General features: G+C 33.4%; 2 protein-coding genes and 1 long non-coding RNA gene across 5 annotated transcripts in view; 2 read left to right on the top strand and 1 right to left on the bottom strand.

Moving 5' to 3' along the window:
• The window catches only part of LOC118027842 (uncharacterized), a 165,043-nt gene that overhangs the window by 61,626 nt on the left and 90,744 nt on the right, over positions 1 to 12,673 (top strand). The window lies entirely within an intron of this gene.
• Positions 526 to 1,335, bottom strand: LOC118027852 (uncharacterized). Its single transcript, XR_004683901.2, has 3 exons — positions 1,115 to 1,335; positions 961 to 1,028; positions 526 to 858 (listed from the first exon to the last, which is right to left on the bottom strand). It is a non-coding gene; the product is annotated as an uncharacterized lncRNA (long non-coding RNA).
• LOC118027846 (zinc finger BED domain-containing protein RICESLEEPER 1-like) lies at positions 6,004 to 12,492 on the top strand. Of its 2 annotated transcripts, XM_073405589.1 has the most exons (10): positions 6,034 to 6,561; positions 7,112 to 7,153; positions 7,236 to 9,622; positions 10,830 to 11,000; positions 11,089 to 11,260; positions 11,366 to 11,458; positions 11,531 to 11,671; positions 11,766 to 11,881; positions 11,992 to 12,061; positions 12,138 to 12,492. In XM_073405589.1, exons 1-10 carry the CDS (start codon positions 6,049 to 6,051, stop codon positions 12,261 to 12,263), a joined length of 3,831 nt encoding a protein of 1,276 aa, XP_073261690.1. In that variant the 5' UTR covers positions 6,034 to 6,048; the 3' UTR covers positions 12,264 to 12,492. The 2 variants fall into 2 exon arrangements, with proteins under 2 accessions (XP_034887227.2, XP_073261690.1); XM_035031336.2 differs by lacking the exons at positions 11,089 to 11,260; positions 11,766 to 11,881; positions 11,992 to 12,061; positions 12,138 to 12,492 and having other exon boundaries at positions 6,004 to 6,561; positions 11,531 to 11,665.

Here is a 12,673-nt window from a genome sequence, read left to right as displayed (position 1 = left end):
CCCCTCCTGCAATTCTTGTGGAGATTTCTGGTTGAACTAAAAACTATGAGTTGTTTCATCATTTCATATATACCATGTAAATATTATATAAATGTAAACTGCTATGGACCTGTCTATGTAATCTGAAAATCTCAAGGATGATCCAAGTAATATGTAAATGCAAATTAGTTGCTCTCGACCTTACCCTTGTCAATCCATTGCATTGAGAACGACATAGTATACGCAACAATTTTGGTTGTCATCCTTAAACGATGCAGAATATGCAAGACCACGAAGTTATTGCCAAAATATAGATAAATCTAACATTTTCCTGTTCAAAATACAGCATATTATGGTTCTAAAACATAGTGGCGAGGGAAAGGAACTTATTTATCAAACAACATACCAAGAGTGAGTACTTAAAGGCTGGACTCCAATCCAAATATATTGCATAAGCTGGAACAAGAGGATCTTAAAGGGGGAAACTTATTTATGAACAACATTTTGTTCTCTCTCTAGGACAAACAATTTATCAAAATTCTGACGGGCTGTCGCACCATCCAGCATACATATCAAAATTCCTAAGCTCTGAAAAAAAGTTGAATGGGTCCTCCAACAATGAATTCCTAAGAGAATCATCGAAAGGTGGGACACTATCTATTTGAGCTCTTGGCCAAGCGCAATAACCCATCCATATTTCTTTCGACGAGAAGGGGTTCTCCATTTTGGTTCGTTATATAACCAACCAAAATACTCTCCCCTCTTTTCAATCAGAATACCATACAAAGAACTCAATTCTTCGTTTCCTAATATCTTCCCTCACTTGCATAACTTCAAATCTTTCAAAGTTTCACTCTTTCTGCACATATTTTTATCTACCTGCAAAACAGAACAGCTCAATTTACTCTCTTTAGCCATTTTTTTGTTCTTGAATAACTAAAAACATCTCAATACTTACACTTGAAAAACCTAACCTTTTACCTGTTTCGACAGAAATAACCCAGAAAGCAAAACCTCACTTTCTTCAATCCTACAATACATATAGTTGCCTGCAAACACCAAGAAATCAAGATAGCTTTCAACAGCCAATAAACATATATCTCAACATCCATGGTCTAATTAGTACATCACTCACCTCCTTTCTATGAGTGGCAAGGACAGTCCAGTACTATGACATCCAAAAATTTGCAGTATAGAAAGCCACCGTGATTCACTTCCGCACTCCAATATCTACAATAACACACCAAACCCACCTCCAAATTTGTCTTCTTTATACATATAAGCACATAATAAAGCTAAATATAAGTAAAGACTGCCGTTTTTTGCTCGTGTATAAAGCTTGAGAAAAAAGGCACTGATTTCAATGAAGGTTAACTATCCTAACCTCAACTTGTTTATTTTTATATATATATTTTTAAAAATTTTAAAATAAATTTTTATTTATTTTAAATTAAAATTTTTTAGTGTTTTTATATTATATTATTTTAATTTATTAATATCAAAAATAATTTTTTAAAAAATAAAAAATAATATTATTTTAATATATTTTAAAATAAAAAATATTTTTTAAAAAACTATGTGATATTCTAAATATTCATTACTTGTGTTCAAAGAGATTTGATTCCTATTTAAAATTAGCTTTCGAAAAAAAAAAAGTATACAAAGTGATTTAAATTACAAAAGCAAAACTATTATTATTATAAAAAACATAAAATGTTGCCAAAATACTTTAGACGTGCATTGTTTACTCTCTGGATGGTTTAAAATTTTGATTTTTTTAAAAAAACATTTATCCTTAAACTTTTTAATTGCTTATTAAGCTAAATTCAAAGTAATTAAATCAAATTTATTAGCTAACAAAGTTGAAAAACAGATTATAACAATAGGAAATACACCATAAGAAAATAATAGTTTAAAACTTATTATAAAAAAGTTCAAACTTCGTATATTATATCTTTTTAATTTAATTTTAATATAAAAAATTTAATTTTATTATTTTTTATTTAAAGGGAAAAAGATAGAGATCATGAATTGCGACCGTACAAAAAAAATCAAAATAATTAATATTGCTGTTAAATAATTTTATTTAATGAGTATAGTTCATATTAAGTATAAATTTTTTTGTTTTGAACTATTCTGGGTCACATCCCTAAATCTACCCATATTGCTGTTAAATAATTTTATTTAATGAGTATAGATCATGATTTTTTTTTTTTATCGGATGCAGAGCCTCTGTTGTACCCAAAGCAATACAATCATATTTGGTGATGATTTTTGGCTCGCTTTAATTTTTATCTATAAAAATAATAAAGTTAATTTTTTTTAAAATATAAAAAATTAAACTAAAATTAAACTAAAACCGGTCCCAACCGGCTGGTTTTGGTTATGTTCAATTCGATTTTGGTTCAATTTGGTTATTTTATATTAAAAATAAAAAACTTTATTGTTTTTTTTATGTTTTTTTTGGACTTTCTGATGAGATTTGTTTTGGTTCGATTTGTTTTTTTTATTTTTTTTGGTTAGGTTCAGTTTATTTTTAACTAAATCGGTTCAGTTTGATTGAGGTTTTTTTTATTTCAGGCTTATAAAATTAAAATCGAAATTAAATTGAATTCAATATTTTTTTAAAATATTCTAATCAGTTTAAAAGTTTTTATTTTTATAGTTTTTTTAATTATTTTTTATTTTCTTGATTTTATTAGTTTTTTAATTTTTTACTCGCCTTTACTTTCTTTTTAATTTACCCGGTGCTATTTATAAGATAATAGCGAATAAAATAATTTTTAATTTTTAGGTGATTTAACAAGTCTAAAATAAAATCACTTTATATCACAACTTAAATCATGTATAGGAATGGTTTATTGGGCCTAATAATAGGTTAATTGAATTCAACCTAGATAGTAGATAAGGTCAATATATGATTATTATTTGGACAAGAAAAATTAATCGGACCTTTATTTGAGATGGAGTTAATTTGTCGAAGAAAGAGATGAGCTTGTCATCAACCGAATGTAGGAGTTTGAGAAAAGTCAATCGGACCTTAAATGAGCTGGCAATTAATCGGACCTTAAAACATTTACAAGTCCGATTGACTTTTCTCAAACTCCAACATTCACTCCGAATCTGATTGTCAACAAATTCCACCTCTTTCTTTTCTGCTGGTATAAATAAGCGGCAATATCAGCAGGTTTGACAAGCATACTTTCTCGACAGTTTTTTTTGTTTCTTATAAATTATTTCCTACTCTTCTCAAGCTTTATAGCATACATCACAGGAAAACCATGGAGAATGGTGCTCGAGTTATCAAGGGTTTTATTCTTTCAGTTCCAGAATCTGTGTCCCGACTCTGCCATAGAACAGGACAACTAGAATCACAGCAGCTACCACCTCCCACCATGAACCAAGAAGAAGAGCTGGTCAACGCTAAGCAGGAAAAGGGATGGCAAAAGTTGCTTATAAGCACCTGCTTCACATCAGGACTTCAAATAGCCCTTTATTTTCACCAAATTACTGATATCCAAAGTGTTGGGTAAAGCTGCAGTTTTCCTGGCAGCCACCGTGTTTTTCATCACCATTTCAATTCCATTCCACCCTGGATAATCACCGTGTTTCTGCTTGTTATTGCAATCTGCAATTTCTGCTACTAGACTCGAGCTTTACATGGCATATATCTTTTCTGTCAGTGTTTGTATTTGTTCTTCGTAACAAGGCTTACATTTGCATGTTGGAAGGTGTTGAAATTCAGTGAACGGATCACGGTGTTATATATAACCAGTGATCAATATAACATAATATGGGCCATTCAAACTTTTTATGGGCTTGCAATCTTTCGATTGGAGAATTTGATGGGCTAAGCCTAGGTAGAGCCTAATTATCTTATGTCTTGCCTGTTTTTAACTAAGGCTCTGTTTGTTTGCAGGAAAGTGGTTTCCTTTTGGAAAGTGAATTCCGGGAAAGTATTTTCCGATATTTGGTAGTGTTATGGAAAATGAACTGGAAAACACTTTCCAGTGTTTGGTTATGTTATGGAAAATGAACTGGAAAATAATTTATTAATGAATTAAATTTTTTTTCAAGTTTATCTAATATATATAAAATATTTAATCACTTACAATAAAAAAATGAAATCTGAAAAGTATAATGATGAATTTTTTTTATTATTTTGGGTTTTTTTTTGTATAAAGAATTTTTTAAAAGATAAATACATACAAAAATATTTTTATGGGTTTTTTGGATAAATATTAAAGGACTCAAGTTTTCTACAGAAATCAATTTTTTTTTAACTGTGTATAATCATCATCATCATCAACGCAGATAATATTTTATTGTCTAATATTTCTACCCATATCAATTCTTGAACAATTACTGTGATTTCTACCGAAACCAATATACTGGACATCATCTACCATTCAGTAAAGCATATTTAATTAACACCTAGCTTATAGCCATTCAGTAAAGCATATTTAATTAACACCTAGCTTATAGCCACTAATAAGACCACTGCCTATTTCTATTTTCTACCCAAACCATTCTACTGCACACTCATCAACATCAATCGACCTCTTCACAGTCACGATTTCGACCGAAATCAATTCCCCCTTTCATCATCAACACAGCATCATCAACGCACACACATCACGCCAACAAAGCACAGGAAATGCACAAAACACAGGGAACGCATATCAGCAGCAGAGAAGGAAAATCACATCGGGTGGAGAAACAGAGCATGGGTTTGCTGTGTTTTTTTTCACAGAAACCAAACAAATTGTTTTGTTTGGTTTCTGTGAAAAAAACACAGTAAACCCGATTTCTGGAAAAAATGGGTTTGGGTTTGCTGTGTATGGGTTGACAGTGTTTGGTTTATGGGAAAAATGCAGAGGTTATGGTTTTCTATGGATGGGTTGCCTGGCGAAGAGATTGGGAAGGAAACGGGCTTGAAGGGCACCTTCGGTTTGCTATGGTTGAATGGGTTTTCTTCCCATGGGTTTCGGTTTGCTGTGACTCTGTTAATTCTTCGCTGTGATAGCAACAATGGCGGAAGATGCTGTGTTTTCCTCAGAGCACGCCAAGAAATTATAGCCCTTTCAACAAATTCTTCGTTGTGATAGCAACAAATTACCTGTATGCCATAATAATAACAACAAATTAAAAATAAAGAGGATGAAAACAAGATAAATAAAAAGACATTTGAGGAAAAAAAATACCTAGAAGATGAGATGCTTGCAGTTGATCTGCGTAAATTATTTGGGAGAGAAAGAGTCTTTAGGATTTGTTTTTTTGAGACACAGAACAATTTTTGTCAGTAAAGAAAAGGAAAGTGTTTTCCTTAGAATAAAAAAAGGAAAACACTTTCCTCCTTTAACGTTTTAATTTTTCTGTTGACTGGAATTGAGTTTTCTTTGATCAATTTTTCAAATGCTTGCCAAACATGAAAAAGTAGGGAAAGTGGTTTCCAGGAAAATGAATTCCTGGAAACAAACAAGGCATAAGGGCAAACTTCTTCTACAAATTATTTAGGGCTAACAAAACCCAATGATTGACAAAATTCTTAGAGACCGCTTTTCAAAAAAAAATTTATTAAAAAATTATTTTTTTTATATTTTATTATTATTTTAATGTGTTGATTATAAAATAATTTTTTTTTAAAAAAAATATATTATTATATATTTATAAATAAAAACATTTGAAACCATAATCGTTATCACAATTTTAAACATGTATATAATTGTTAATATGGCTATCTTTAATCTATGTAAGCACCTGAGATTCTCAGCCAGGTCTATGTCACATGGATTATTACTCAATTAAGAAAACCTTGTAAGCTTTTTTTTTTAGTCAAGAAAAGCACAAGGATGAAATTGAAAAGAATTGAACTATGAGAATGGAGGAAAAATATCAGTAAATTTAAAGGGGCAGAAGATAAGTTGGTTTTAAGACACAGTGCCAAAAGTCAACAAGTCAACCTCCTTCAAGTCTTTAACAACTCCTCATCGTTCCACTTTCCAGCCACTATGTGATAAGATCTGAGGAGTGAGAAGACTTGTGGCCAAAAGCATTGTCCAAATACAAATGGATGTGGAACAGTTGTCTTGCGTCGTTGATGATTTGCCTCCTGCAATGTTAAGACTACGGGAAAAGATGGAAAAAGCGTTATCGTTGCTTAAAGATTCTTTAGGAAGTTCTTTTTTGGCACAATTTTGGGCTGAAGGTAAGCGTGGATTCGCCCAGGGAAATCTCTCTTACCCTCACCTGTGCGTCCCAAATTCTACGCTACTTGAATATCGTCAACTGGAGGGTCGGCCAGGGTTTTTACGTCGAGACATTTTGAATCGGGCATGGAGTTATGGGCGTCAATTTCCAGAATGGACTTCAAATGTAAGTTATTACAGACCGGATGAATACGCACACCTATCAGATGCCATCTCTTGTGGAGTAAGGGGTATTATTGCCTTTCCGGTCATTGAATCTGATCAACCCAATTACATATCACCCAACCTTTGCTGTGCTGTGCTGGAGCTTGTGACTATGGAGGAGAAACAGGATTTTGATTTAGAGACGGAAAAAGTTGCCCAGGCTCTCCAGGTTTGTTTTCATTATATATATTTTTTTTTCAATCAGATTTTGTTGAGAATAGCACTCAATTTATTGTTGTAAACTATACCACAAAGCAATTCACTCAAATTATCTGAAATATAAGACTTACAAAAAGATAAGATTGGAACAAAACAACGTTCGCATGGTCACAATAACTCTAGAAGACAGTTAGAGAAAACAGTCTAGAAAGAGATTGAACCCACTTTTCTTTTTATACGGTAAATAGTGAAAGAAAACAGTTAGAAGACAATTTCAACAATAACTCTAACAACCTAACAGCCCCAACAATTATAATCAGGAATTAAGAGAATAAGAAAGAGATGAAAGAGAGTAGTTTTCCTTAGCATATCTTTAAGCGTTCGCATTTGCTAGTGTTTCTGAAGTGAAACAGTCTTTAAGCTTTTAATTGGAGCTCACGAGGCATTCCTTATTACAACTTCAATCCAAATTATTTTTGCCATTAAATTATATGTGCAAAGAGACATATTTGTCTTATTTGATGGTGTTTTAAACTCTTTATAAGCCCAACTGTTTGCAGGCTGCCAATTTACGGACCAGATTACCTCGACCTCGTCCTCAGGTATGTATCAGTAGTACCTTACAGTTTTTTCTATGCAAAATTAGGTTGTCTTTTGCTTTCTCTAATATAATTTTTTTCCCAGGGTTTTAATGAGGTTCAAAGAGCTGCCTTAACTGAAATCGCTGATGTTACCAGAGCTGTCTGCCAAACACACAGATTGCCACTTGCTCTGACATGGATTCCCTGGGGACATGATGATATTTTAAAATATAATTTAAGTTTTTGGTGGTCAGGTCAACTTGCAATAGAGCGTACAGCTTGTTATGCAGATGAGGAGATGCAAGGCTTTGTGCATGCTTGTGAGCAACTATTTCTGATCACAGGGCAAGGTGCTGCTGGACAAGCCTTTAAAGCACGTCTTCCTTCCTTTGAGCCTGATGTGAAGGAAAAGCATGTAAGGGACTATCCTCTTGCTCATCACGCACGCAAGTATAATTTGAATGCTGCGGTTGCAATCCTGCTAAGGAGCACTGGTGATGATTGTATCTATATATTAGAGTTCTTTCTCCCTATCCTCGTGAAAGAGAGTTCAGAGCAGAAAGAATTGGTTGCGAAACTGAAGCTTACACTACAGCAAACTTGTAGGAGGTTGACAATGTTTCCAGAAGAACCATTCCCCTGGAAACGAGGCTCGAAAGTTAGTAAAAACAATGATAAAATTGAACCTGCTCCAGATCGTGATGGTCATATGTTCATCGAACGTGCTGATAATAAACGACGAAAGGTATCTGAAGTGTGGAAACATTTCGATAAGGTTATAGAAGAAAATGGTGCAGTACGGGCCATATGTAAAGGATGTCAAAAGAAGTATCCAGGGGAAAGCACGAAGGGAACTTCAAATCTACACAAACACTTGAAAAGTTGTTCAAGAAAGAGACAGAGAGATGCAAAACAACATACATTGCCTTCTGATCTGGGAGGGAATTTCGTGTTTGATCAAGAAAGGAGTCGCCTTAACTTTGTGAGAATGATTATGAAGCTCGGATTTCCATTGGATATGATTCAAAATGAGTTCTTCAAAACTTTTGTCTACGATCTGCAGCCAAAGTTTCAACTCTGTTCACAAGACACTGTTCAGGCTGATGCTCTTTCTATTTACAGACAAGAGAAAGAGAAACTAATGAAATATCTTGATAATCTCTCATCTCTATTCAGCTTAACAATTGATTTGCAGTCATACGGTGATAACAAGATGTCCTGCTGCTTGACCATGCATTTTATTGATGATGGATGGAGGATGAATAAGAAGATTTTAGCTTTCAGGATGATAGAACATGATTATATGAATGAAGCTGTGAAAGATGTGCTTGTGGAGTGGAACATCATTAAGAAAGTGCAGTTCATGTTTGCAGAAATTGCTCCACCAAACAGTCAAATGACTAGAGAATTCAGAAGTAAGCTTCTCAGTCAATTCCCACATATGAATGGGGAGTTACTATGTTTTTCTTGCTACGCACAAACTCTTGAACTTCTTGCTCGAGATGGGTTTTATGAGATAAAAGATGTGCTTAACAAGATTAGGGGCTGTATTGAATATGTGAATGCAACACCAAGTAACCAAGATAAGTTTCAGAAAGCAACTAATCATGTGAAATTGCAAGATATGAAAGCAGCCTCTCATGATGATCCTACCAGATGGGAGACCACGTTTGTCATGCTCAGGAGTGCATTGGAATTAAGAGAAGCTCTTACTCAACTCGAGCAAGTTGATTTTGATTTTAAGGTGAATCCATCTGCAGAGGAGTGGAAGATGGCGATGATTGTATGTGGGTGTTTAAAAGTGATCCACAAATCTTTAGGCAGTTCTTCACCAAGCATAGATGCATGCTTCCTCGATGTTTGCTATATATACAAGAACTTGCTTTCGTGGGAAAAGAGTGAGCATGCATATGTTTGTTCAATGGCGAAGAGAATGAAGGTGAATCTTGATAGGCATTGGAGTGAATGGAGTTTTGCATTTGGAATCCTATTAGTACTCGACCCGCGCTGTAAACTTAAATTTGTGCAGTATGGGTTTTTGCTGATGTATGGCAGTGATGCGAGCAAATACTTGCAGGAATTTCGTAGCAAACTTACATGTATGTACAACAGTTATGCGAATGACACTGCCAGCGACATCAGTTGTTTGCCATCATATGATCTGGATTCTGATGGTAAGTTCTTGGGATTCTGCGAGTGGCTTAAGGTTGATCCGCTAAAATCTGATCTTGATCGGTATTTAGGAGAGCCTGTGGAAAACCGGGATAAGGTTTCAGATGTATTAGCTTGGTGGCGAGTCAATGCTCCAAGATTTTCTACACTTGGTAAAATGGCTCGTGATTTCTTAGCGATTCCAATATCAGCTATTCTATCAAAGTCTACTATCAGCGGTGAATCTACAAAGGTGAATCCATCATTCAATGGTTTGCGGCCAGAGATCTTAGAGGCTTTTATATGTGGACAGGACTGGTTGGAAAGCCTCGAAAACAAGTAAGTTCTTTGTTTAGTTTATTATTAGTTATGTGGTCGGTGCTACACCGCAGAATCAATCTTTTATTTTTATAAAAAAAAATTTAAAATTTAAAAATGTTAGGATTTATTGTAATGTTAAACTCAAGAATATAAAATTTGGCTGCAACATGAGACCTAACAATAATATTTAACTTGTTTGCTCAAATTCTTATATTTTTTAATTTTTTAAAAAAATGATGGTTTTTCTTCAATAGTAATGATACTATTTTTAAAATTTAATAATAATAATAATGTTTTTTTAATTTTTTAATTATTTTATTTGTAATATTAATTATAATAAAAATATTTATAATACAAATAATAATATTTTTAATTATAATATTGTTAATTATAATAATAATATTTTTAATTATAATATTGTTAATTATAATAAAAATATTATAATAAAAATAATGATAGTTATAACACAAATAATTATATCAAGAAATCCAATAATATTTATAACACAAATAATAATATTTTTTTATATGAATACTTTGAGTTATAATTTTTCAAAAACAAATTATAATATTTTTTTATATGAATATTTTGTAATAATATTTATAACACAAATAATTAGAACTGACTATTTTCTCATTTTCTCCTCAACCATCCCTTCAATGACATATGCATCCCACAAAAAAAGACTAGCCCACCCCCTATTGTCCTTGCAACTCTCTGTGGTAAGGGCAACTCTATCATTACATTGCTCTAATCCATAGTGTTTTGTATCTATGTAAACAGTAATTGGAACACTGATCCCTTTCAGTATATTGTATAATAGGTCGGTGTATAAAGACAAGTAATTTCAAAATGATTTGTTTCCTAAGTTTCTGAAAATCATTTTCCTTTTGTTTTCTACTATTATTTGATTCATGAAATTTGATCTGCAAAGTGTAGAAAGAAAAAGTCCCTCACTTCCATTGTGATGATTATTAACAAGATCAACTATACTAAGATTGATTTGCATTTCTTAAGCTTACTGTTGCAACCTTGTAATTTTAATTACAGTATCGATTTGTTTAACCAGATTGTCTTTGAAGGTTAATGCACATGTCCTATGAGATTACAACATGTGAATGAGATTGTTCTGTTGTAACTATAGTTGTCATCGCGCGTAATTGAATGTTCACATTTTATGGGATTATCATTTTTCTCAATTTGTTTTTGTCTTTCATATTTGCAGTAGCAAGGAAGGGAAGCCTGGTTCTTCTCTGGTCTCCACAGATGTGAGATTTGACTCACCTGGGAAGCAAATGTCCAAATATTTGGCTGGTCCGTTTACAGTGAGCAAACCTACCAGTCCAGAGGACTTAAAGTTAATCCAATATGTCTTTGATTCCTCACTGAGTGAGAGGTGAGATTCTTTCCCCCCAAGTTATAGTTTGCTTAGCTGAATGCATTTAAGCTCACTAGTTGACATATTTTGTGCCTGTTTCTGCTAGCGAGACTATTGTCCAATGCAATAATTATCATTTATCTCGGAAGGAACTATACTCTCTGAGACCAGAGACCTGGCTTGATGATAACGTCCTTTCTACTATATCTGATGCCATGACTTTAGTTAAGAGGAAGATGGAAGATTCTGTAAATAGGTATCTGCCAATTGTTTTTGCGGTAGGTTCCAAGATCATATTTGTACAATTGACATCTTATTCTGTTCAATTTTACAAGTCCACTACATGAAAAAACACAATTTCCTTATACTGATGTGTTGTACAGGCGAATGCAGATGATCCATCCAAGTGTATTTCTTTCGCGAAAAAGCACAGGATGAAGGAAAACTACATGTCAGATCTTTTGTGTTGTGAAAAGGTGAAGTTTGGTTTTCTTTAGTCCAATTAATGCATCCCATGCTTAGTTATGCTGTGAAAACTATATTTGCAGGCGTTTGTTCCTGTGTTTGACAACGAAAGAAGGCATTTCTTTCTATTTGTACTACAATTGAAAAAGCAAGTTGTTGAGATATGGGATTCATTAGCTGCATCATGTCAGAGTGATTGGGTTGACAGGCGACTGCATAACTTGGTAAATGGCTGCATACTTTATGAGCTATCTTAGTTAACCACTGTACTGATGGGCTTTATGAATTTTTTCATGCCAAAACATTTTCACAAACCAGTTGGTTAGCCTGGACGCCCTTTTCAAAGATGATATAGATCAGAACTACCAAAAAGTTTGGTCCTTCACAGATTTCAGAGTGGAAAGACCATCGAATGTCCCACAGCAACAAAATGGGTACATATATATTTATGATCCACAATATATTGAGTAGTTAGGTTACATATTGTTGAGTACCTTTAAAATACTGTAACCCACATCAATTGACATGATTTCTTTATGTGCAGACATGATTGTGGTGTGTATGTTATCAAGTTTATGCTAGCACCAGAAGAACTGACAAATCCTGATTTTATGGTAAGATTTTAACATTAATGTGCCCTTACTGAAGATAAAGGTATGACAGTCTTTCTAATTACTAGCCAACTTGCAGTTCGATAGTGAAAACGAGAGGTTGGAAGTGGTACTAAGATTGCTAGCGAGTGATGTGAACTCATGCAGGAATGATTTGGCTTCTAAGGCTGAGGCATGTTATGAGCAGAGGTTTGGAAATCATTGAGAATTTTTGGCAAGAAATGAGAATATGAAAGACGTAAATCATCGATAGAAAAGAAAGTATTCAGACAACATGTAGGAATTCAACTTCAAGGAAGCTTACCAGAGAATGTGGGCTGCATGACTCAATGCTCATCAAATCAGCTGTGAATGGCCATTATTGTAAACAATATAGTATAATTGGTACAGACATAAAATGGTAATATGGGAAACAGTCATCTGGTTTTTATCTACTCGCAAAACAGAACAGCTCAATTTCCTCTCTTTAGCCTTTTTTGTTTTTGTTTTTGAATAACTAAAAACAACTCAATAATTACACTTGAAAAACCTAACATTTTACCTGTTTCGATAGAAATAACCCAGAGAGCAAAACCTCACTTTCTTCAATCCTGCAATACATATAGCTGCTTGCAC

Source organism: Populus alba, chromosome 17, assembly GCF_005239225.2.
Source record: "Populus alba chromosome 17, ASM523922v2, whole genome shotgun sequence".
NCBI classification, from domain to species: domain Eukaryota; kingdom Viridiplantae; phylum Streptophyta; class Magnoliopsida; order Malpighiales; family Salicaceae; genus Populus; species Populus alba.
Note: the sequence above shows the minus strand (reverse complement) of the source record. Positions and strands in the feature narration are given on the sequence as shown.